General features: G+C 39.2%; 1 protein-coding gene across 6 annotated transcripts in view; it reads right to left on the bottom strand.

The window, feature by feature from the left end:
- The window catches only part of SRGAP1 (SLIT-ROBO Rho GTPase activating protein 1), a 437,132-nt gene that overhangs the window by 110,085 nt on the left and 303,547 nt on the right, over positions 1-23,500 (bottom strand). For all 6 annotated transcript variants that reach the window (XM_053716831.1, XM_053716835.1, XM_053716834.1 and 3 more), the window contains 3 exons: positions 19,775-19,876; positions 1,841-2,038; positions 1,312-1,402 (listed from right to left, as the gene is read on the bottom strand). In XM_053716831.1, the coding sequence (XP_053572806.1) occupies positions 1,312-1,402; positions 1,841-2,038; positions 19,775-19,876 (391 nt within the window). The remainder of the gene's footprint in view (positions 1-1,311; positions 1,403-1,840; positions 2,039-19,774; positions 19,877-23,500) is intronic.

The following is a 23,500-nucleotide window of genomic DNA, read 5'->3' as shown; positions in this document are numbered from 1 at the left end:
TATAAATAGAAGAAAGCGGAACATTCTAGAAGACATCTGGGAGGATTCTACTAGAATCCCTGACCCCATAGCCCTTCCATATACCTGTCTATCACCTCAGTATGACTTAATCAGTCCTGGACTGATGGTATGTACACTTAGGGAGTACTCATATTCCTTATAGGCTATATTAAGTATAGAGCAATGAGCTTGTGGCAGAGATATGCTGTTTAAAATATAACCTTTATTAAGATGATTAAAAAATACACACTTAAAGACACAAATGAGTTAAAGCTGGTAAGTAAATCATGTGTTAATCGTCAGTAAGCTTAACTAGGGTGATTTTGAAAGATACACAAATCAATACAGACCTAGGCTGTGGATTTTAAACTATGACCTGTAAATAAATGTGTTTCTAAGCAAGTCTGCTCGTTAGTGAAATACACATGAGTGCAATACCTAAGTTGCTAAATGGAGGTAGAGTATCGCATATCCCAGAACAGCAGAGTTAAAGTGATGGTAAAGTTACAGTAATGTCGATACGGTATAGCATTATGTGTCTAGAATAAATATAATTTTAATTAATCAATTTTTATATATTTCATATATTTCAGTATTAATCAAGTTCTCACCTTTATAAATCAATTTTCGGACTTGCACAAATTCAACCCATATATATATATATATATATATATATATATATTTCTCTTTGGGTCACGTTTTTATATAAACCAATTGAAATGTCGGCCGTTAGGCGGCCGTCACTCTACGTCATCCGCCCGTTTAGTAATAAGCGCATTCGCTATTACATTTTTCTAAGGATGGGAAACCACTTGCGCTCCCGTTTCGCGCATGCGTCCTACTAACATGTAGGAATCCCATACAACATCTTCAGCTGATTGAACACAGCATCGGCAAGCAGCACATGTGAATTTTAAGTCCGATTTGTAAACGCGCTTTTCTGAAGTTGAGAGCGGGTGAAACTCTGTCATGAACATGTGAACTCTAGAGACAAAGGGCAATAATAAAGTATTTTTTTTATTCTTTAAATTCTTCTGCCATAGCTTACTCCCATGAACTGCATCTCAAAGATATAGCAATAAAGTACATATACAGGCAAGAGTCAATGGTTTAAGTCTCTTTGTTGTGTTTTTTGTCATGAAAAAATATTCAATACAATATTTAAGATTTTTTTTTTTTCATAATTAATTTGTTCAGTTTCATATGATCTTAATTTGAGACATTTATGCCCAATATTAATGTGGCATTATGCACTGAAATATTTTAAGAATCTAAACAAAAGTTTAGGGAATAAATGGTTTCCTTGCTTACCCTTTCCTTCTCCGAGAGTCCTCTGAAGCAGGTCATGCTTCGCTTGGAGTTTTGTGATGAGATTGCTTCCTTCAAGGTGTTCCCTGAACTTCTGCATTGAAAGATTATAAGGGCAGCATTTTAGTCACAAGGTAAAAGATGATCATTCAGCAAACAATAAGCAGTGGTGGTTCCAGTGTTAACACAAATGGTCAAAAAGCTAGATATGAAGGGTAATGGTGATAATGTCAGTGGTGAAGAGGGTCACGGTATGCTATTTTTTTTACATAAACGCCTATAATCTGTTGAGCACCAACGTTAACCGTTTTGCTCTAAGTGTACAGGTAACAGTTGTTTCTGGTCACATGGTCTAAGTGGGACAGGACTAAGTAGTAGTCAGTAGCAGCAGCCAATCACTGTGCTGGCTAAAGCACTGTACTTGAAAAAAAGGCTTTGTCTGACCGTTTTGAAGACGCAATGCACTAAATATACCCTCAGCACCCACCACTGCATAGAATTGCACAATACTTCCCTAACATGACTAGCTTACCATAAAATAAAACTGCTCTGTTTCTTGCTGGTTTGCTCGCCTTTTTGCTATGCTTGGCTTACTTAAGTATGTTTCAGAGACTGTGGACTTTACGGATTCAGTTGAACGACTATGCTGAAAACATTCAGATACATCATAATCCTCGATGGTCACCATATCTTGGATAGTCTGTAGAGTGGCTTCTGTTGTTTTCTTTACCTAGAAACAATTAACATTTAGTGTATTACTATACATTAAAACAGCTAAAAGAAATTAGAATCTTAACTTCTTAAAACATTTACAATTTTTATTTCTTTCAACAAAATTAAGATTAGAAAAAGAAAACAAAAAGTGAGTCATATTGATACATTTGCAGCATCAGTGAGAAAAGTAATGTGTTGATTTGCTTGAAACTAGTATAAGATTTGTTTGGAAATATTGCAAAATCGAAGGATTACAGCTTGCCATAATATACAATTAAGATTTTGCAATGGTCCTTTATCCAAACATGCTGCTTATAGTTCCAACTGAATTCAACGTGCCTGAATGAGGGCATTTAGTAGGCTTGTGCATTTGTCACTAAACAAATGTCTAATATGGTGGCTGCAAGCCTCATTCGGAAATTTTCAGAGTGGGATTTCTACTTGTGAAAGAGCAACAACACACTTAGATCTGGATTTGCACAGTGTGTTGCACTTCCACAATAATAAATCAGGCTCCCAAAATTGCTGAATGTGGCTACCTTCTTCGGCATTCGTTTAGTGCTGTAGGTGCTTGCAGTACCTTCTGCTTCCTCTAGGGTTGAAAAGTCTATTTAAATGAATAGCATTTATCAGGCATTGCATTTAAAGGGACAGTAAGCACGCTGCAGTTACAAGATATTTGAGAAGGGTCTAGCTGCAGACTGGAGCTCCACTCTAGACAGGAAACATGTGACTTCCACTCAAAGCTTTTTTTTTTATTTGCTTTTTTTTTAAAATTAACTTTAATGTAACAAACTACCTATAGAGTCTATAGAAAATCATTCTGAAAACGAAACATTTTGCAGCTTTCTTGTTCTTAATGTTCATTCACAGTGGTTTATGCTGATTGTCATTTATAAAATAGCCACTGTGAATGAGCATTAAAGGGACAGTAAACCTGTCTGACAGCAGAAGCGAGCTGCACTTAGTGTTATGGCGCGGTCGGGCCGGGCTGTGACTATACAGCTGGCCCGATGCGCTGTGTAATAAAAACAGACCCGCTCAGAAGAGCGCAGAGAGCGGGTCTGAAAAACTGACATATTTTAAAAAAATTCAAAGGCGAAATAAGGTTTTATAACAATAACACTAATATAATGTTATATAATACTGCACTATGTGCAGCATTATATAACATTATATTTTAGGTTTACTGACACTTTAAGTACAAGAAAGCTGCAAAATGTACAAGGCTGAAGTTGTCTTCTTAATCAGTCAGCTTCTTATTCTGCAACTGATTGCAATTTGTAATAAAGATATCTACAGTTATTTTTATTTTAAATAAAATAATACACTTTCCAAAAACCTAAACAAAATTACATTTTATAAAAAAAAATCATCTTATGTTGCAATAAACAGATGGCAAACATGGCACAATTTTGAGTAACTGATATTTTAAATGGGTTAAAATCCTGTGGGCCACTGATTTATATGTAGATATATACAGGGTGTGAATCCCATCATACAACAGACATGTTAACAGTCTGGCCCAACGCTCTTTATGGCAAACAAATTGGTGACAACCTTGTCCCTTCATATATTTTGTAATCCCCCCCAAAAAAGAAAACCCCTATTTGGCACACACTTAAACACATAGGTAGATCTGCAGAAAGGGAGCAAAAAAATAAATACAACTTAACTTTTACTGTCAAATCGTTGAGGCTCTAAAAAAGTCCAGGAGAAACGTGCGCTAGGTGTTCGCCTGTCTGTGAGTAATCTGGACATGGTTATACTTTATTTGCGTGCTCTCTGTGATTGAAATACAGGTAATTCTGGCCATTCCTTAGTCACTGCAAGCCGTACCTTTTTCACAATAATTGTAAGCAGCTGCCTACCAAGAGATAGTCTGATAAGCCCCACCCTTCACCCACCTATATGGGTAGCACCAAATCATAGTAGTTTTTTAGGGATCTCGGTGGACATCTTACAATGGGCCTCTGACAGTGTTGGAATCTGCTTAATTTTGCAAACTTAGAGCCTCAACGACTATTGTCTTATTTTGAAATAGACAATTGCAACGTGTTTAATCCAGATGCTCCAATATTTGTATTTTAATATTTGACAGTAAAAGTTGTTTTATTTTTTTGGCTCCCTTTATGCGGATCTACCTATGTGTTTAAGTGTGTGCCAAATAGTGGTTTTATTTTTTATTTTTCTTTGGGATTACACTGTATACCAACCACTAGGGCACCCCCTGCACTCCCCTAAGGAAAATGATTGTATGGGTTATGGAACCATAATTTGATAAATAAGGCAGTTCTATACCTATCTCATTGATATACACTTCATATATTTTTACCTTTTCTGAATAAGTAACTGGTATTTTAAAAGGATTAAAATACTTTGGGCCATTCATTTTTGCGTGGATACATACACGGCGTGAAGCCCTACATAGGATAAACATGTTTTCAGCCTAGCCCAATGGTTTCTATGACAAAAAAAAACTTGCCAAACTTGCCACTTAATTTGACCTTTTCTAAATAAATAACTGACGGCGTGAACCTCTCCATAGAATAAACATGTTCTCACCCTGGCCCAACGCTTTTTGAAACAAACAAACTGGTGACAACCTTGTCAACCCCATATATTTTACCTTTTTCTAAAAAGGAATCAGATATTTTAAAAGGGTTACATATAATTTGGGCCCTCATTACGGCGTGGATATATACAAGGAGTGAGCCCCTTCATATACAAGGAGTGAGCCCCTTTATAGAATAAACATGTTTTCAGCCTGGCTCAAAGTTTTTTGTAGAAAACAAACTTGTGCCAATGTGGTCATCTCATACATTTACCTTTTCTGAATAAGTAACTGGTATTTTGAAAGGGTAAAATACTTTGGGCCACTCATTTCTGTGTGGATATATACAGAATGTGAGCCCCATCATAGGAGAGACATGTTGGGCCAGGCTAAGAACATGTCTGTGCTATAAAGGGGCTCATGCCCTGCATATATCCACACAAAAATGAGTGGCCCACAGAAGTTTAACCCTTTCAAAATACCAATTATTCAGAAAAGGTAAAATATATGAAGTGGCAAGGTTGTCACCAATTTGTTTGCCATAAAGAGCGTTGGGCCAGGCTGACAACATGTCTGTCGTATGAAGGGCTCATGCCTTGTATATTCCACACATAAATGAGTGACCCAAAATATTTTAACCTTTTCAAATGACCAGTTACTTATTCAGAAAAGGTAAAATATATGAGATGGCAACTTTGGCACAAGTTTGTTTGCTATAAAAATCATTGGGCGAGGCTAAATACATGTTTATCCTATGAAGGGCTTCACGCCGTGTATGTATCCACACAAAAATTAGTGGCCCAAAGGATTTTAACCCTTTTAAAATACCAGTTACTTATTCAGAAAAGGTAAAATGTATGAAGTGGCAAGGATGGCACCAGATTGTTTGCCTTAAAAAGCATTGGGTCAGGCTGAAAATACATCTATTCTATAAATGGGGTTAAAGCCCTGTATATATCTACACAGAAATGAGTGACCCAAATAATTTTAACCCTTTTAAAAACCAATTACTTATTCAGAAAAGGTAAAATATATGAAGTGGCAAGGTTGGCACCAATTTGTTTGCAATAAAGGGCGCTGGGCCAGGCTGATAACGTCTGTCCCATGAAGAGGCTCACGCCTTGTATATTCCACACGAGTGGCGCAAAGGATTTTAACCCTTTTATAATATCAGTTACTTATTAGAAAAAATCAAAATGATGCCATGTTTGCAATCTGATTATTGCAATATAAGTTTTTTTTTTATAAAATGTGTTTGTTTAGGCTTTTGGAAAGTGTATAATTTTATTTAAAATAAAAATAATGCTAGATATCTTTATTTTGCAAATTGTAATCAGTTGCAGAATAAGAAGCTGACTGAATAAGAAGACAACTTCAGATTTGTACATTGTGCAGCTTTCTTGTTCTTAATGTTCATTCACAGGGGTTACCGACAGTCACGGTGGTTACCTTATAAATGACAGTCACAGTGACGTGCAGTAATAGGAGGCAGGGTAGGCAGTGCCTACCCTGTCCAATGAGGGAAAAAAGATTTGAATTCATATTTATTAAAAAAAAAAAAAGTGTTTTTTACTTCATTAATATTTTGTCCATGCCCACCCTCACCCCAAGGGTACCCCCCCACCCCCATGGCGATACTCATTATGGTACTGCGCTTTGCGCATGCGCAGTGCAAAAATTCACTATCCATATTCCATTGTTGCGCAATTAGGAGGCAGTGAGCCGGTCCGCTGCCCTCCATTAATTGCGCAACATGGATCTGGAGCTGCGCCACCCACTGGTGACTCTTCGGGCCCTGATACAAGCTCCAATGGAGGCGGTTCTCAAAACCGCCTCCATGATGAGCTTGGTCACTTCAGCCAATCACAGCTTCAGCAGCACTGCGGGGAGGCGTGCCTGCTGGGCTGCTGATTGGCAGGTGTGGGCCATGTGACCATTTTGACATGTCACATTGAGCGCGCTGACAGATCTACTGGCGGGAAGACTCAGTGTCAGTAGTGGAGGGAGCTGCTGAGAGAGTCTTGTGCGTGCGTGCCGCCGACCACTGCTGCCTAGTGCCTACTGCCCCAGTTGTTGTGTGGCTGTCTGGTGGACTAGTGTGGACCTGGACTAGTCACGGACACGGAGGAGTTGCTGCCAGTGCCTGCCCACTGCCTGGAGGAGACTGAAGTCAGACTCAGGAGGAGCCGGAGCGGAGGACTGCCTAATAGTGCCAGACCCAGTGCCATTGACTCACTGACTACCCTGGACCTGGAAAACACCGGTAACTGTAAGTACTAGTAGTGATCGAGAGTAAATGCCCTGGGGGGCAGCCTGGCCAGAGTGAGGTGTGTGGCTACTAGTGTAGAATTCATACATGCTGGAGATACACAATGTGTTGGCAGGGCACCAACAACACTGCAACGTTGAGTTCCATCAGGTATACTTTTATATTGGCCATGCTGTGTGTGTGCTCACTACTCAGGGCAGGTCCGGTGCAACTGCAAACTGCTGTCTGCCACACTCTGCATCCATTAACTCCTGCAGTAGTACAAGGAGCCCAATTAGTATACAGCTACAGACAGCGTGTCAGTGACAGAATGATTTGTGAGTAATTTACTTACAATAGTCAGCTAATCATTTTTTTCTAACAACTTAGTAAATCACTCACAAATCATCCTGTCACTGACACGCTGTCTGTAGCTGTATACTAATTGGGCTCCTTGTACTACTGCAGGGGTTAATGGATGCAGAGTGTGGCAGACAGCAGGTGTTTAGACTAAGAGAACATAATCATCTTAATGTAATATTTTGAAAGATCACCTGATCTCCCCCACAGCAGTCATCAGTGAGTGCACGGAATCTTTTTACACTGGTGCTGCTGCAGGAAACATGGGTGGAGCTCAGCTTAGACAAGAGGTAATGCTGGAGTTAGCTGTGAGTGAGTATCAGTAACTCATATATTGTTGTCAGGGCTATAGAGGTCTGAAGCTTCCCACAGTACCTGGTCTGCTCTTTATAGTCTCCCCTCCTCCCTGCTCTCATTTCCCCCATTCCTTCTCAGGGCTGTGTTGTATCTGTCTTCCTGCTGGTAGATATGGCTGCTGTGCAGAGCATGTTTACTGAAGGAAAGTCACATGGAAAAAGGGTTTCTGAGGGTAGGGGGTTGGGGATTCCTATTTAAAAATAGATATTTTCTTTACTGAGTCAGCAGCTGCTTGTATTATAGTAATCCTTTAAGACAACTCCAATGCTTCTGTCTAAAAATATGAGGTTGGCTATATGTGTATGTTTTCCCACAGTACTTGTGTTTTTTTTATATAAAGTGACATATTGAGATGTATGGGAGTTGAGAGAATCAGTGTATCTGTGTTTTGTATCTGTATGAGAGTGTGTGTGTGCATCTGTATGAGAGTGTGTGTGCGCATCTGTATGAGAGTTTTTGTGTATCTGTATGAGAGTGTGTGTGCACATCTGTATGAGAGTGTGTGTGCATCTGTATGTATGAGTGTTTGTGTGCATCTGTATGAGTGTTTGTGTGCATCTGTATGAGAGTGTGTGTGCATCTGTATGAGAGTGTGTGTGCATCTGTATGAGAGTGTGTGTGCATCTGTATGAGAGTGAGAGTGTGTGTGCATCTGTATGAGAGTGTGTGTGCATCTGTATGAGAGTGTGTGTGCATCTGTATGAGAGTGAGAGTGTGTGTGCATCTGTATGAGAGTGTGTGTGCATCTGTATGAGAGTGTGTGTGCATCTGTATGAGTGTGTGTGTGCATCTGTATGAGTGTGTGTGTGCATCTATATGTATGAGAGTGTGTGTGCATCTGTATGAGTGTGTGTGTGCATCTGTATGAGTGTGTGTGTGCATCTGTATGAGTGTGTGTGTGCATCTATATGTATGAGTGTGTGTGTGCATCTGTATATATGAGTGTGTGTACATCTGTATGAGAATGTGTGTACATCTGTATGAGAGTGTGTGTGCATCTGTATGAGAGTGTGTGTGCATCTGTATGAGTGTGTGTGCATCTGTATATATGAGAATGTGTGTACATCTGTATGAGAGTGTGTACATCTGTATGAGTGTGTGTGTGCGCATCTGTATGAGTGTGTGTGTGCGCATCTGTATGAGTGTGTGTGTGCATCTGTATGAGTGTGTGTGTGCATCTGTATGAGTGTGTGTGTGCATCTGTATGAGTGTGTGTGTGCATCTGTATATATGAGTGTGTGTACATCTGTATGAGAATGTGTGTACATCTGTATGAGAATGTGTGTACATCTGTATGAGAGTGTGTGTGCATCTGTATGAGTGTGTGTGCATCTGTATGAGTGTATGTGCATCTGTATATATGAGAGTGTGTGTACATCTGTATGAGTGTGTGTACATCTGTATGAGTGTGTGTGCATCTGTATATATGAGAGTGTGTGTACATCTGTATGAGAATGTGTGTGCATCTGTATGAGTGTGTGTGTGCATCTATATGTATGAGAATGTGTGTGCATCTGTATATATGAGAGTGTGTGTGCATCTGTATGAGTGTGTGTGTGCACATCTGTATGAGTGTGTGTGTGCATCTATATGTATGAGTGTGTGTGTGCATCTATATGTATGAGAGTGTGTGTACATCTGGATGACAGTGTGTGACTGTGTACATCTATATGAGTGTGTGTGCATCTGTATGAGTGTGTGTGTGTGCATCTGTATGAGTGTGTTTGTGCATCTGTATGTATGAGAGTGTGTGTGCATCTGTATGAGAGTGTGTGTGCATCTGTATGAGAGTGTGTGTGCATCTGTATGAGAGTGTGTGCATCTGTATGAGTGTGTGTGCAACTGTATGAGAGTGTGTGTATGCATCTGTATGAGTGTGTGTGTGCATCTGTATGAGTGTGTGTGCATCTGTATGAGTGTGTGTGCATCTGTATGAGTGTGTGTGCATCTGTATGAGTGTGTATGAGAGTGTGTGTGCATCTGTATGAGAGTGTGTGCGCATCTGCATGAGAGTGTGTGCGCATCTGCATGAGAGTGTGTGCGCATCTGTATGAGTGTGTCTGTGTGCATCTGTATGAGTGTGTCTGTGTGCATCTGTATGAGTGTGTCTGTGTGCATCTGTATGAGTGTGTGTGCATTTGTATGAGTGTGTGTGCATCTGTATGAGTGTGGGTGTGTGTGCATCTGTATGAGTGTGTGTGCATCTGTATGAGTGTGTGTGCCACTGTATGAGAGTGTGTGCGTATCTGCATGAGAGTGTGTGCGCATCTGGTTTCTCCTTTTACAAATAAGGCAAGTTGGAGTTTGACTACTGGAGAATAGCTGCAGTTAAAAGGATGTTAATTTGTTTTAAAACATTAAAGGAACACAACATTTTTCTTTTATGTTTCAGATAGAACATACAATATTAAAGACTTTTACATTTTACTTATGTTATCCAATTTGCTTTTTTCTTTTAGTATCATTTGAAAAGCATACCTAGGTAGGCTAAAGATCAGTAATGCACTACTGGGAGCAGCTGGTGAGTGGTGGTTGCACATATATGCCTCTTGTCATTGGCTCATTTAATGTGTTCAGTTAGCTCCCAGTTGTGCATTGCTGCATATCCTTCAACAAAGGATAACAAGAGAATGAAGCAAATGTACTAATAGCCTCACTAGCCTCTGACCTCACCGCACGTCACTGGACAGTCAGCATAAACCACTGTCTGTGAATGAACATTAAGAATGAGAAAGCTGCAAAATGTTTTGTTTTCAGAATGATTGTCTATAGGTTGTTTGCTACATTAAAGTTGATTAAAAAAAAAAAAAGCTTTGAGTGGAGGTCACATGTTTCCTGTCTAGAATGGAGCTCCAGTCTGCAGCTAGACTACTTTGAGATATTTTGGTTGTCTTGCTATAGAATAACATAGCAACCAAATCTAAACATTTTTTAAAATTAACATCTTGCTTGCTGCAATAGTCAATCTCCACCCACCACTTGCCCTATTTGGAGGATTACAACCCAGGTTTGGCTCTGGAGAAGAAAAGGCTAGTTAGCCACAGTCATCATGTTAGTACAAACTGCATTGTTTTGTAGTTATTTGTTAAAGTCAATTAGGTACGATATATTAGGAGTTAGCTTTAAGAAGTTTGGAGTGTGCTTTTTCAGTTAGAGAAGGGAATTAGAACGTCCTCAACTTTCGTGGCTAAATTACACGAAAAGGGGCAAAATAAATAATGAAAGTATTGCAAAGTTGTTTTACTTCTACTAAATCTTTTATATTAAGATCGCAAGGTGTTTACTTTCCCTTTATCATTTTTTGTTTACAAGGTTTTGGAAATCAAGAGGAACTGCAGGTAAAGACTACTTACACATTCATATTCTTGATTTCCTTGCTTTGGCCACTTAGGGACAAATGCATATGGACTTGTGTTCTTATTTAAGCAATTACTGTGTAGCATGCAGAAGGGTCTGACAAATTTTATTATAATTAAGCATGATGGAGGCACTTCACTCTCTATGGAGAGAGTGGCACACACACAAGTTTTAGAGATGAATAAAAACAAGACAAGGGGTGCCTCATAGTGTAACCATCCAAATCAAATGAAATTCACTGGAAAGCATAAAAATGTACTCACAAGTGTATATGCACCTAGAGTTTAAGTAGGTGCAAAACAGACCAGCTGACCTTTAACAGCAGTCAGCAGGCTGTGTCATTGGTCTCCCTGGGAACGTGGCTATCGATCTCCAAAGTGTCCGCTCGGAAGTAGCCAGTGAACGCTGCTCTGATGGGGTGCTGTGGGGCTCACCGTATGCACAAGCGTCTGTGCGTTCTCCTCATTTCAGGTTCCAGCAGACAGTTTCCATATAAGTGCTCCTGTTGCACGTAGCACAACTCCCAAACTCCGGTGTTCTATTGAGAACTCCAATACATCGTAATCTCCAATCTGACGTAATTTCCAATCAATCAGATGGGCACTGTTATCGCTTATCTTCACTATATATTTTGCCTCCGCCTGGGGGGGGGGGGTCAAGGCGAGCTTTGCCCCCCTTGTGAAACTCATTCCCCCCCCAGAGGCAAAACAGATATTAAAATAGAAGAGTCACCGGAAGTGACGTCAGATTGGAGTTTTTGAGGAATTAGAGTTCTAGACAGAACACCGGATCAATAGCCACGTTAGCAGGGAGGCCGATGACACAGCGTGCTGACTGCTGTTAAAGGTCAGCTGGCCCATTTTGCACCTACTTGAACTCTAGGTGCATATACAATTGTAACTACATGTGTATGCTTTCCCGTGAATTTCATTTGATTTATACGATTACACTATGGGGTTTCCCTAATCTTGTTTTTATTCCTCCTAAAGATGAACCAGTGCACTGTGGTTACAAGAGGAGCTGCCGTACAACTATATTGAACTTTCTGTATATGGACTCTTTTTTCACATTTTACATGCTTTTTTTATATTCTTTTACACTTTCTTTTTATATTTATTCTATATATATATATATATACTGTGTGTATATATATATATATATATATATATATATATATATATATATATATATATATATATATATAGTAATTTTGTATACCAATTTTGTGCGCCCCTATCTACAGTATAACCTTTTAGGATATTTTAGTTTCAGAGACATTATACAGCAAAACCACACAAAATAAACAACATATAAATGTATATTGAATTGTTATTTTCCATTCATTAAAGGGACATTAAACTAAAAAAATATATAATAAATATGGAATTACATCATTAAAAAAAGAAAATTTATGCTTACCTGATACATTTCTTTTTTGACACGATGAGTCCACGGATCATCTTAATTACTAATGGGATATTCACCTCCTGGTCAGCAGGAGGAGGCAAAGAGCACCACAGCAGAGCTGTTAAATAGCTCCTCCCTTCCCTCCCACTCCAGTCATTTGACCGAAGTTAGGAATAGAAAGGAAAAACCAAGGTGCAGAGGTGTCTGAAGTTTACATAACCCACAACCTGTTTACAAGAACAGGGCGGGCCGTGGACTCATTGTGTCAAAAAAGAAATAAATTTATCAGGTAAGCATACATTTTCTTTTCTTTTTTAAGACACGATGAGTCCACGGATGATCTTAATTACTAATAAGATCCAATACCAAAGCTAGAGTACACAGATGATACGGGAGGGACAAGACAGGAAACCTAAACGGAAGGCACTACTGCTTGAAGAACCTTACTCCCAAAAGCGGCCTCAGCCGCTGCAAAAGTGTCAAATTTGTAAAACTTTGAAAAAGTGTGAAGAGAGGATCAAGTTGCAACCTTGCAAATCTGTTCCACAGAAAGCTTCATTTTTGAACGCCCATGAGGAAGCAACAGCCCTAGTGGAATGAGCCATAACTTTCTCAGGAGGCTGCTGTCCAGCAGTCTCATATGCATAACGTATGATACTCTTCAGCCAAAAAGAAAGAGAAGTAGCCGTAGCCTTCTGTCTCTTACGTTTTGTCTGAGAAAACCACAAACAAAGAAGAAGACTGACGAAAGTCCTTAGTCGCCAGTAGGTAAAACCTTAAAGCACGGACTACGTCCAAATAGTGCAGAAGTTTGTCACTCTGAGAAGAAGGATTAGGAAACAAGGAAGGAACAACAATCTCCTTATTAATGTTCCGATCAGAAACAACCTTAGGAAGAAATCCTAATTTAGTATGTAAAACTACCTTATCTGAATAAAAAATAAGATAAGGAGGCTCATACTGCAATGCTGAGAGCTCTGACACTCTCCGAGCAGAAGAAATAGCAACCAGAAATAACATTTTCCAAGATAACAACTTAATATCTAAGGAATGCATAGGCTCAAACGGAGCCCCTTGAAGAACTTTGAGAACTAAAGTAAGACTCCATGGAGGTGTAACTGGTTTGAACACAGGCCTGATCCTGACCAAAGCCTGACAGAACGATTATACATCTGGAACATCCGCCAGACATTTGTGTAAAAAAATAGATAAGGCCGAGATTTTTCCCTTTAGAGAACTCGTCGATAAACCTTTCTCCAAACTCTTTTGGAGAAAAGCCAAAATTCCAAAAATCCTAACACTACTCCATGAGTAGCCATTGGATTCACACCAATAGAGATATTTACGCCAAATCTATGGTAAATCTTTTTAGTAACAGGCTTACGAGCCTGAATCATGGTCTCTAAAACAGAATCAGAAAAAATCCCGCTTGGATAAAATTAAGCTTTCAATCTCCAAGCAGTCAGCTTTAGAGAAACTAGATTTTGGAGAAGAAAGGGTCTCTGAATCAGAAGGCCCTTCCTCAATCTCCACCAGATCTGCATACCCAATCCTGCGAGGCCAGACCGGTGCTATGAGGATCACTAAGGCCCTCTCCTGTTTAATTCGAGCAATTACTTAAGGAAGAAGAGCAAACGGAGGAAACAGGTATGCTAGATTGAAGGTCCAAGGGGCCGCAAGAGCATCTATCAGCTCTGCCTGGGGGTCCCTGGATCTATATCCGTCTTTCGGGAGCTTGGCATTCTGCCGCGACGTCATGAGATCTAATTCCGGCTGACCCCACTTGAGACTCAGGCTGGAGAACACTTCCGGATGGAGTTCCCACTCCCCTGGACGAAAGGTCTGCCTACTCAGGAAATCCGCCTCCCAGTTTTCCACCCCTGGGATGTGGATCGCCAATAGACAGCAAAAAAAATAGGCTCCGCCCACTTAAATATCTTGGCTACCTCAGACATCACCAAGGAACTCCTCGTTCCTCTCTGATGATTGATGAAAACCACTGAGGTTATGTTGTCTGAATAGAACCTGATAAACCATACAGTGGCTAACTAAGACCAGGCCAGAAGAGCATTGTAGATAGCTCTCAGCTCTGGAATGCTTATAGGAAGAATAGACTCTGGCTGAGTATAAATTCCCTGAGCTTGTAGGGAGCCCCCTACTGCTCCCCATCCCAGAAGGCTAGAGACTGTTGTCACAATTATCCAAGCTGGTCTGCGATAACATGATCCCTGGGAAAGATGATCCAGAGACAACCACCATAGAAAAGAATCCCTTGTCTCCTGATCAAGAGATATTCAAGGAGACAAGTCTGCATAATCTCCGTTCCATTGACTGAGGTGGAACCGAGCAAACGGGATGATGTCCATTGCCACTACCATCAGCCCAAGTACCTCCATGTACTGAACCCACTGCTGGAACTGAAGTGTTAGGTAAGAGTTGAATCCTCAATTCCTGACTACTATCAGCTTCATTGATGAGGAGACTAATATATCTCTCCAAGGAAAAACTATCCTTGTAGGAGGAACTAAGGAACTCTCTAACAAATTCACCCATCCGGGAGACCACAGGAAAAATATAGTGATATCCTGCATGTTTTAAGGCAGGTTGGAATGTTTGTCTAGAAAGGCAAACCCTAGAAATCTACAAATAAACATAGTGGAAGGGAAGGTGCAGGTATGCATCCTTCAAATCTCCTGTGGTCCTCCCCTTGGCCCAAATGAAAAACGGAACGATAGTGTCTATCTTAAATACGTCAGGTTAAGAACCCTGAGTGGGTTCTAAAATAGGTCTGAAGGTTCCCTCTTTCTTGGAACCATGCACAGATAGAAGTAGCAGCCCAGGTCTCATTCCTGAATTGTATCAGGAATTATCACTCTCAGGTCAGAGAGGCTTCGCAAGCAACAAATCGCCTCTCTATTTTCTGTCAACTTAAAAAACAGACACCTGTCCTAGTGAGGCCCTGGGCCACAATGTACATATCATGAAAAACACCAACCCAAGCCTGATAGAAGTAGTAAAACCTGACCCCTTACTGATCGGGTGCAGGCCCTTATGCTGTCTTCAATTGGACAGCAAGCTTCTTGGACTGCTTTCTCCTATTCAAAGACAGATTGGGTCTTCCATGAAGACTAAGACTGTTCCTGCAAGGGAAAAGGAGGGAAAGAATTTCCCTAGAAATCTCAAAAGGACCTAAAAATATCTCTGACGTCCCTTCGCTTATTTCTCTCTTCCTGTGGATGAAACAGCCTCAGACCAAAATTTTAACCATGTCGTCAGCTTGCAGGCACACTTAATATGCAAATAGCAGCCGCTGGATTCCAACTGCAAACCTTCTGCTTGCTAGGCAGCTTGGCTAACTATCAGGCTATTACTTAGCTATCAAAGCCTAAATTATAGCTCCCAGTTTAAGTAAACTCTGTACTTCATACTATCCCTTCGAAAGGGGAGAATGTCCAAAACAAACCAGTACACCGCCGCACTGGTGACAGCATACCAACCGCAGGTTGACAATGTAAACCCTCGAATTTATCTGACCAAAGGGTACTTCTCCTGCATAGGGTCTAAAAGAAACTACTATCCTTCATGGGAATAGTATCTCCGTTCTGCAACTCCGTTCCTTGATAGAGTCTGCTATAGAGACCATCCCTTTAAATATAGGGTTTTGAGGATAAAAACAGGGGAACCCGGTTTCTCCTATTCTTGAACAAATATCTGTATAACCCTATCTGGTACAGAACTTACATCCACCATGAAGCGTACGTCACCATATTAATATAGCTTTACTGGACTCTCTAACATAGACTACGCCGGCAGTGTCGTAGCCGTCCAGGGTAGCTAAAACCTCCAAGACACAAATGAAGGTATCCAAGCTAAAACTAAAGGAAGCAATCTCAGGATCGGATAAGAGAATTACCCCATCCGAGACCGAGAATTCCCCCTGAGGTACTACCGAAGTATCCTCCTTTTTCAAGTTACAGGAAAAAAACATTTGGCATAGATACTACTGAATTAGTCACATTTTGTCACATTTTCTCCAAACCCTTTTGGATTCATTGATTGAATAAATGTTCTCTTGTATTTTTCCCTGCAGTATGGAAAAAAACAGACAATGCATGAAAAGTTATTAAACTCCAGGTGGAGTGAAAGAGGAGGCGCAGGACACTGCGTGTGGGCTGTAAAGTTGTGGGACATAATAGGAAAAATTTGTGACAACCATTACCATTGTCAATAAACTCCTAAATACTCTGGCTTAGAAGGAGAAGTTTCATAAAAATCTACCTTTATGACACATTTGCATCAAAGCAGAAAACCAAGAGACCCCTAGCAGGGCCTCTAGGTCCATTCAGAGTCACAAAAGATGATTTAGACAAAGAAAACAGGTTAAATCTTTTATACATAAAAAACGTTACTGTCTCTTTAAATCGTAAAGTGTAACTTTTTATTTTGAGTGCTGAAAGAATCTATCATAGTATGACAACTACTGCAGATTACATTTACCCCTCAGCCTGTGCTTGAAGAACCTTGCTGAGGAGCCCTGCTACCAAATGCATTTTTTTTTTTTTTTTTTTAAACGTAACATAAATTTAGCCCAAAAAAAGGTCCGGAACTCAGCTGAAAAGCTGTGCGACCTCTGTGTAGACATTAAAGACTGAAAGTCCAGCACTTGACGATACTGTCTTATTTGAAAATAACCAGTGTTTTGGAAACAAGTCCAGAAGTCAGCTGAACGCTGTCCGACCTCTGCGTAGACGTTAAAGACTGCGAGTCTAGCACTGGACGTTATTGTCTTAATTGTAATTAACCGGTGTCTAGCTGAAGCGCTATCCGGTTCTACCCCTACATCACTGTCTCAGCTTTATTAATCAGTGACTCTTGAATAGGAAGTGCGCGGGCCAAATTGGCGCCACACAAACTCCGCCCATCGTGGGCGGTACACCAAATAATCTCCCGGTCGCCATTGTTATAGTACAGAAAACGCCACTGGGAGATAATTAACCTGAAGACAGATTGGGTCTACCGCCTGCTATTTGACAGCGGTCTACACAAACAAACACCTGACACTGAATCTCTTCAGATTAGCTAAGAGAACCGTCACCAAATTAAAGTTTCCTGAGCCCCAGTGCCTGCAATGCTGTCACGTTCTCTCCAGTAGGAGAGATAAGTTGTCCCAGAGAATAAAGGAGTTTAATCTTAAACAGCCCCCTCTTATTCTCTACTTAGCAAATAAAGTGCCCACTTAGTCTGAGAGAAATCCTTCCCCAGAATATTAGAAAGTCAGCACTTACCTTAAATTGCTGCCCGACAGCAGGGCAGTACACCCGTCTTGCGAGGCCCTCTCCCTTACATGGGCCTGTGTAGAAAAGAAAGGACTGAGTATATCCCCTCAGACTTTCAGAGACAGGGCAGCATACAATTTATGGGAGGCGTAGTGAGAATTATGTCCCACAAGTTCCCATTGCTTTAAAGCCACCAAAAGCTCTACTGTAGAGACTGATATGGACTACGGCTACACCCTAGAACAAAGAAGCACAATCTTGTATTACTTTAAAAATAATAAACTCTTGATTGAAGAATCTATACTAACACCTCACTTTACCTCTTCCTATCACTAACGTAGGCAAAGAGAATGACTGGAGTGGGAGGGAAGGGAGGAGCTATTTAACAGGTCTGCTGTGGTGCTCTTTGCCTCCTCCTGCTGACCAGGAGGTGAATATCCCATTAGTAATTAAGATGATTCATGGACTCATCCTGTCTTAAAAAAGAAATATTGAATTTCTATGCCTGAAATAAATTGAAGCATAAACATGTCAATATTGTGAACTTCCTAATACTACTATATGGGTGATAGCTACAATGAGCATTTGTATCTGTCAGCCAATGAACATTAGCAGAAAGTACCTGTTAGCCAATAAGCATGAGCAGAAAGTACCTGTCAGACAATTAGCCTTCTGTTTTAGTTACTTAAACAGTTAGTTAATTTAAACAGCTTTTACTTAATATTTTCAAGCAAAAAAATATCAATGTGTTTAAATGCTGCTGGTTCACATGGATGTTAGAACCCTTTTGAGTATGCAGTCCCTTTCATTAACCAATTTATGGGAATTACATTTTTATTTTTAGTTAAAAAATAAATAAATATATATATATATTGATGTAGCCATTTTTAAAACAAGATCTATCTCTACACAAAAATGTATGCTCTCCTGTGATTACGTGAAATCGATTAGTGAATGGAGTCTGAAAGATATAGATTAATTCCAAATAACTTAATTCCACTCTGATGTATCTTTCCAGATAATATGGAAATAAAATCCTATTATGAAATTTTACTCAATAAAGTACTAATTTAACATCTTATACTGGTTAGGGAAAAAAGCAAATGTGCCATTATACTATAAAGACAATATGTTACATGTTCCCTAAAACATAACACATACAATAGATAAGCCTCTGGTGCCCTATAGAGACAATTCCTGAGTTATTGTAATGAAAAACTTATCTTGTTTGATATCTGAACATCAATGACTTGCCAGAAATTGTATTTTACGGACATGATAATGCCGAAGTAACAATAAGACCTTTTTTTCCTGGCTTGTTGGCTGCCAGAAAGGTTGTAAAACTTTGCATCACAATCCATTTCAGTCATCTTTAGCAGTCAAAGATTTATGTTTAACACTATCTTCATCAATAAACACCGAACCATACTCCCTAACCTTTCTCTGTTGCAGAAATAACATAGGTGACATTATTATGCTTTCTATAGAATCTACATGTGCAAACAAATTACAGCAAATTATTAAAGGGACAGTGAAGTAATAATTAGACATTTGGGATTTAGACAGAGCATACAATTTTAAACAACTTTCCAATTTACTTCTATTATTTAATTTGCTTCCTTCTCTTGTTATCCTTTGCTAAACAGTTTATCTAGGTAAGCTCAGGAGCAGCAAAGAACCTAGGTTCTAGCTGCTGAATGGTGGCTACATATATATATATATATATATATATATATATATATATATATATATATATATATATATATACAGTATATATATATATATATATATACATACACATACATACACCAATTGTCATTGGCTTACCCATGTTTAGTTAGAAACCAGTAGTGCATTGCTGCTACTTCAACAGATGATACCAAGAAAATTAAGCAAATTTGATAATAGAAGTAAACTGGAAAGTTGTTTAAAATTGTATTTTCTACCTAAATCATTAATTATTTTTTTGGGTTTCATGTCCCTTTAAATACCCTTACTGTGCCGAGCTGAGCCTGTAATGCAGATGCATAAAGGTCAGATAACAGGAAGTGAGTTAATACCCCAGGAAGTGTTAAGCTCTGCTCAGTAGACAGAAAGCAGCTCAGTGTCAGGACTCAGAAATAATAAAGACGTTGATTTAAAAAGACTTTGTGGATCATTTCAGTGCATCATACAGCTGAACAACACACTTACCTCCTCATTTTCAATCTTGAGAGTTGCCAGTCGAGATTGAAGCTGCTGGTACCGGAGTATGAGTTCTCCCTGTAGAGGTTGCTGAGCACTGACTTGACAAACCTTCACACAAAAAGAAAAAGATCTGCTTTTCACAACACATATTTGTAATGATATTTTATATAGCTTTAAATCATCTGAAATTAAAGGGACAGTCTACACCAGAATTTCTATTGTTTAAAAAGATAATCCCTTTATTACCCTATCCTTAGTTTTGCACAAACAACACAGTTATATAAATACACTTTTTACCTCTGTGATTACCTTGTATCTAAGCCTCTGCAAATGCCCCCTTATTTCAGTTCTTTTGACAGACATCCATTTTACCCAATCAGAGCTGGCTCACCTGAACTCCAAGTGCGTGAGCCCAGTGGTATCTATATGACAAATATGAACCAACACCCTCTAGTGGCGAAAAACTGGCAAATGCCCTGAGGGAAGAGGCGGCCTTCAAGGGCTTAGAAATGAGCATATGAACCTCCAAGGTTTAGCTTTAAACTTAGAATACCAAGAGAACAAAGCAAAATTGGTGATAAAAGTAAATTGGAAAATTGTTTAAAATGACATTCTCTATCTGAATCATGAAAGTTTATTTTGGACTAGACTGTCTTTAAACAAATAGAAAAAGAAAACAAAAAAGAAGTGTGAATAACAGGTTATCAATCTGAATTCCTGGTTCATGACTGTTGGTGGCGTCTGGATGGAATTACTAAACTTTGGGTTTACTCCATGAGCACAAAATGCCAGAGAACGGTCATATTTTCACCCTTCTTTTTTAATATCATATATTGGTTGGCTACTGTGGCTGTCATAGAACATATACTAAAATGCTTTCTTTTTTCTTTTAAGATAAATTTGCATATTCATTTCAAATTTAACCAGATGGAACAACTTTAAAAACAATGTTATTGCTAAAACCATAGCATAACAGTGATATTTGATTTTGTTTCATTTGAAAAACAAAATCCTAAAAAATGATATATTTAGTTTTGGATTCTAATACTTTCTGTGTACAAATATAAATTCCATAATTTAAAAAAAATCTTTCCTAAATTCAGTGTTACAAATAAACATTTCCTTTGCAAAGATATGAAAGTGACTATAGCATTTAATGCATTCAGACCAGCAATTTAAGCTTTTTGTTCAGATCAATTCAGTAATGTTCCTGTGCATTGTTTTAGAGTTTCTGCAATTAAAGGGGTAGTAAAGACGTGCATTGTTTTAGAGTTTCTGCAATTAAAGGGATAGTAAAGACAAATAAAACTTTCATAATACAGACAGACCATGCAATTTTAAACATGATGTTATTTACTTCTATTATCTAATAGCTTAATTCTCTTGTTCTATTTAATTAAAAAATCATACCTAGGTAGCCTCAGAAGCAGCACTACACTACTGTGAGCCAACAGATTGATGGCTCCACATATATGCCTCTTGTCACTGGCTCACTGGATGTATTCAGCTAGTTCTCAGTAGTGCACTGCTGCTCATGCCACAAAGGAGAATGAAGCAATTGTGATAATAGAAGCAAACTGGAAACTATATGCTCTATCTGAATTGTGAAATACCTTTTTTGTGTTTTATGTCCCTTTAAATCTTATTTGTTTAGAGATAAAGTAAGAAATGTAACTTTCCCAATGTTCTGTAGATTATAAAGCCCTAGGTTACAAAAACAATGCTTCTAAGCACTCTCTTGGTAGACATTGGGTTAATACTTTACACCCCATTCCCTGGAAAATAAACTGTGTGTGTGTTCATAGACACTGTATATAAAATAAAGAGCATATAACAAATAACCTGTCCTGAACCTAAGAGAAAATCTGCACTAAAACTGCATCTTAGCTAATCTCATAGACTCTCTATAACATGGTGTACTGTGTAACTGGCTGCATTAACAACGCCTCCAGTAGTCATGTTAGGAGCTTCAATGACATAATTAAAATAGGTTTTTTTTCTACCTAAAAAAAAAAAAAAACTATTCCAAAATGACAAAAAAAAATTTATGCTTACCTGATAAATTTCTTTCTTTTGCGATGTACCGAGTCCACAGATTCATCCTTACTTGTGGGATATTATCCTTCCTAACAGGAAGTGGCAAAGAGAGCACCACAGCAGAGCTGTCTATATAGCTACCCCCTTAACTCCACCCCCCAGTCATTCTACCAAAGGCCAAGGAAGAAAAAGGAGAAACCATAAGGTGCAGAGGTGACTGAAGTTTTCAATAAAAAATACTTATCTGTCTTGAATAGACAGGGCGGGCCATGGACTCGGTACATCGCAAAAGAAAGAAATTTATCAGGTAAGCATAAATTTTGTTTTCTTTTGCAAGATGTACCGAGTCCACGGATTCATCCTTACTTGTGGGATACCAATACCAAAGCTTTAGGACATGGATGAAGGGAGGGACAAGACAGGAGCCTAAACGGAAGGCACCACTGCTTGCAAAACCTTTCTCCCAAAAATAGCCTCCGAAGATTGTCCATTTTACACAATTTCTCTGGAACTACAATCACAATCATCCAGAGTTGCTGAGCAATAAACGGAGGTGTTCTAGCTTAAAATTAAATGCCGTCATATCTGAATCTGTCTGAGGGAAAATCCTTCCTGAATCAGAAATCTCTCCCTCAGATAGCAAATCCCTCATCCCTACCTCAGAACGTTGTGAGGGAATATAGGATACGGCTACTAAAGCGTCAGAAGTCTCAGCATTTGTTCTTAACCCAGAGCTACTGCGCTTCCCTTGCAACCCTGGCAGGTTAGATAAAACCTCTGTGAGGGTAGTATTCATAACTGAGGCCATATCTTGCAAGGTGAAAGAATTAGACGCACTAGAAGTACTTAGCGTCGCTTGTGCGGGCGTTACTGGTTGTGACACTTGGGGAGAACTAGATGGCAAAACCTGACTTCCTTCTGTCTGAGAATCATCTAATGCCAGATTTTTATAAGTCAAAATATGCTGTTTGCAATTTATAGACATATCAGTACAAGTGGGACACATTCTAAGAGGGGGTTCCACAATGGCTTCTAAACAAATTGAGCAATGAGTTTCCTCAATGTCAGACATGTTGAACAGGCTAGTAATGAAGCAAGCAAGCTTGGAAAACACTTTATTTAATAAAAAAAAAACACAATTGTCAAAAACAGTACTGTGCCTTTAAGAGAAAAAAAAGGCATACACAAACTGCAAAACTGCTTAAAATTGCTTCAAATTTTCCGAATTTTTTACAGTATACCCACTAAGCTCTAGTAAGATTGCACCACAAGTAATTAAGCAATAAACCCCCAAATGAGAAAACCGGATTGACAAATGTCCAAAATCGTTAAAAAAAAACCTGTCAGCACCTTGCCACAGCTCTGCTGTGGCCCTACCTGCCCTTAGGGAACGATAATGTGGGGATAAAGCTTCGATTAGGCCCCAGAAGTATACCAGGACCTTTGGAGATGATGCTTGCTGCTTGTCTGCATAAACTAAATGCACAATTGAGGCACGAAAATAGGCCTCGCCCATCTCACTCGATGTTGCTGGGGCCTACACAAAATCTACCAAACCTTTTTTGTAAGCCATGTGGGTTATAAAACCCCTAAATAACCCAAGTGTACCCTCAAAAAGATGTCCCATCAGAATAAAAAACAGTACTCCCAGAACAAACAAACGTTACCTACTATATCATATACAAACTGAGTTCC

This window comes from Bombina bombina, chromosome 6 (assembly GCF_027579735.1).
Source record: "Bombina bombina isolate aBomBom1 chromosome 6, aBomBom1.pri, whole genome shotgun sequence".
In the NCBI taxonomy this organism is placed as follows: Eukaryota; Metazoa; Chordata; class Amphibia; order Anura; family Bombinatoridae; genus Bombina; species Bombina bombina.
The sequence above is the reverse complement of the archived record's forward strand: the minus strand, read 5'-3'. Positions and strand labels throughout refer to the sequence as shown.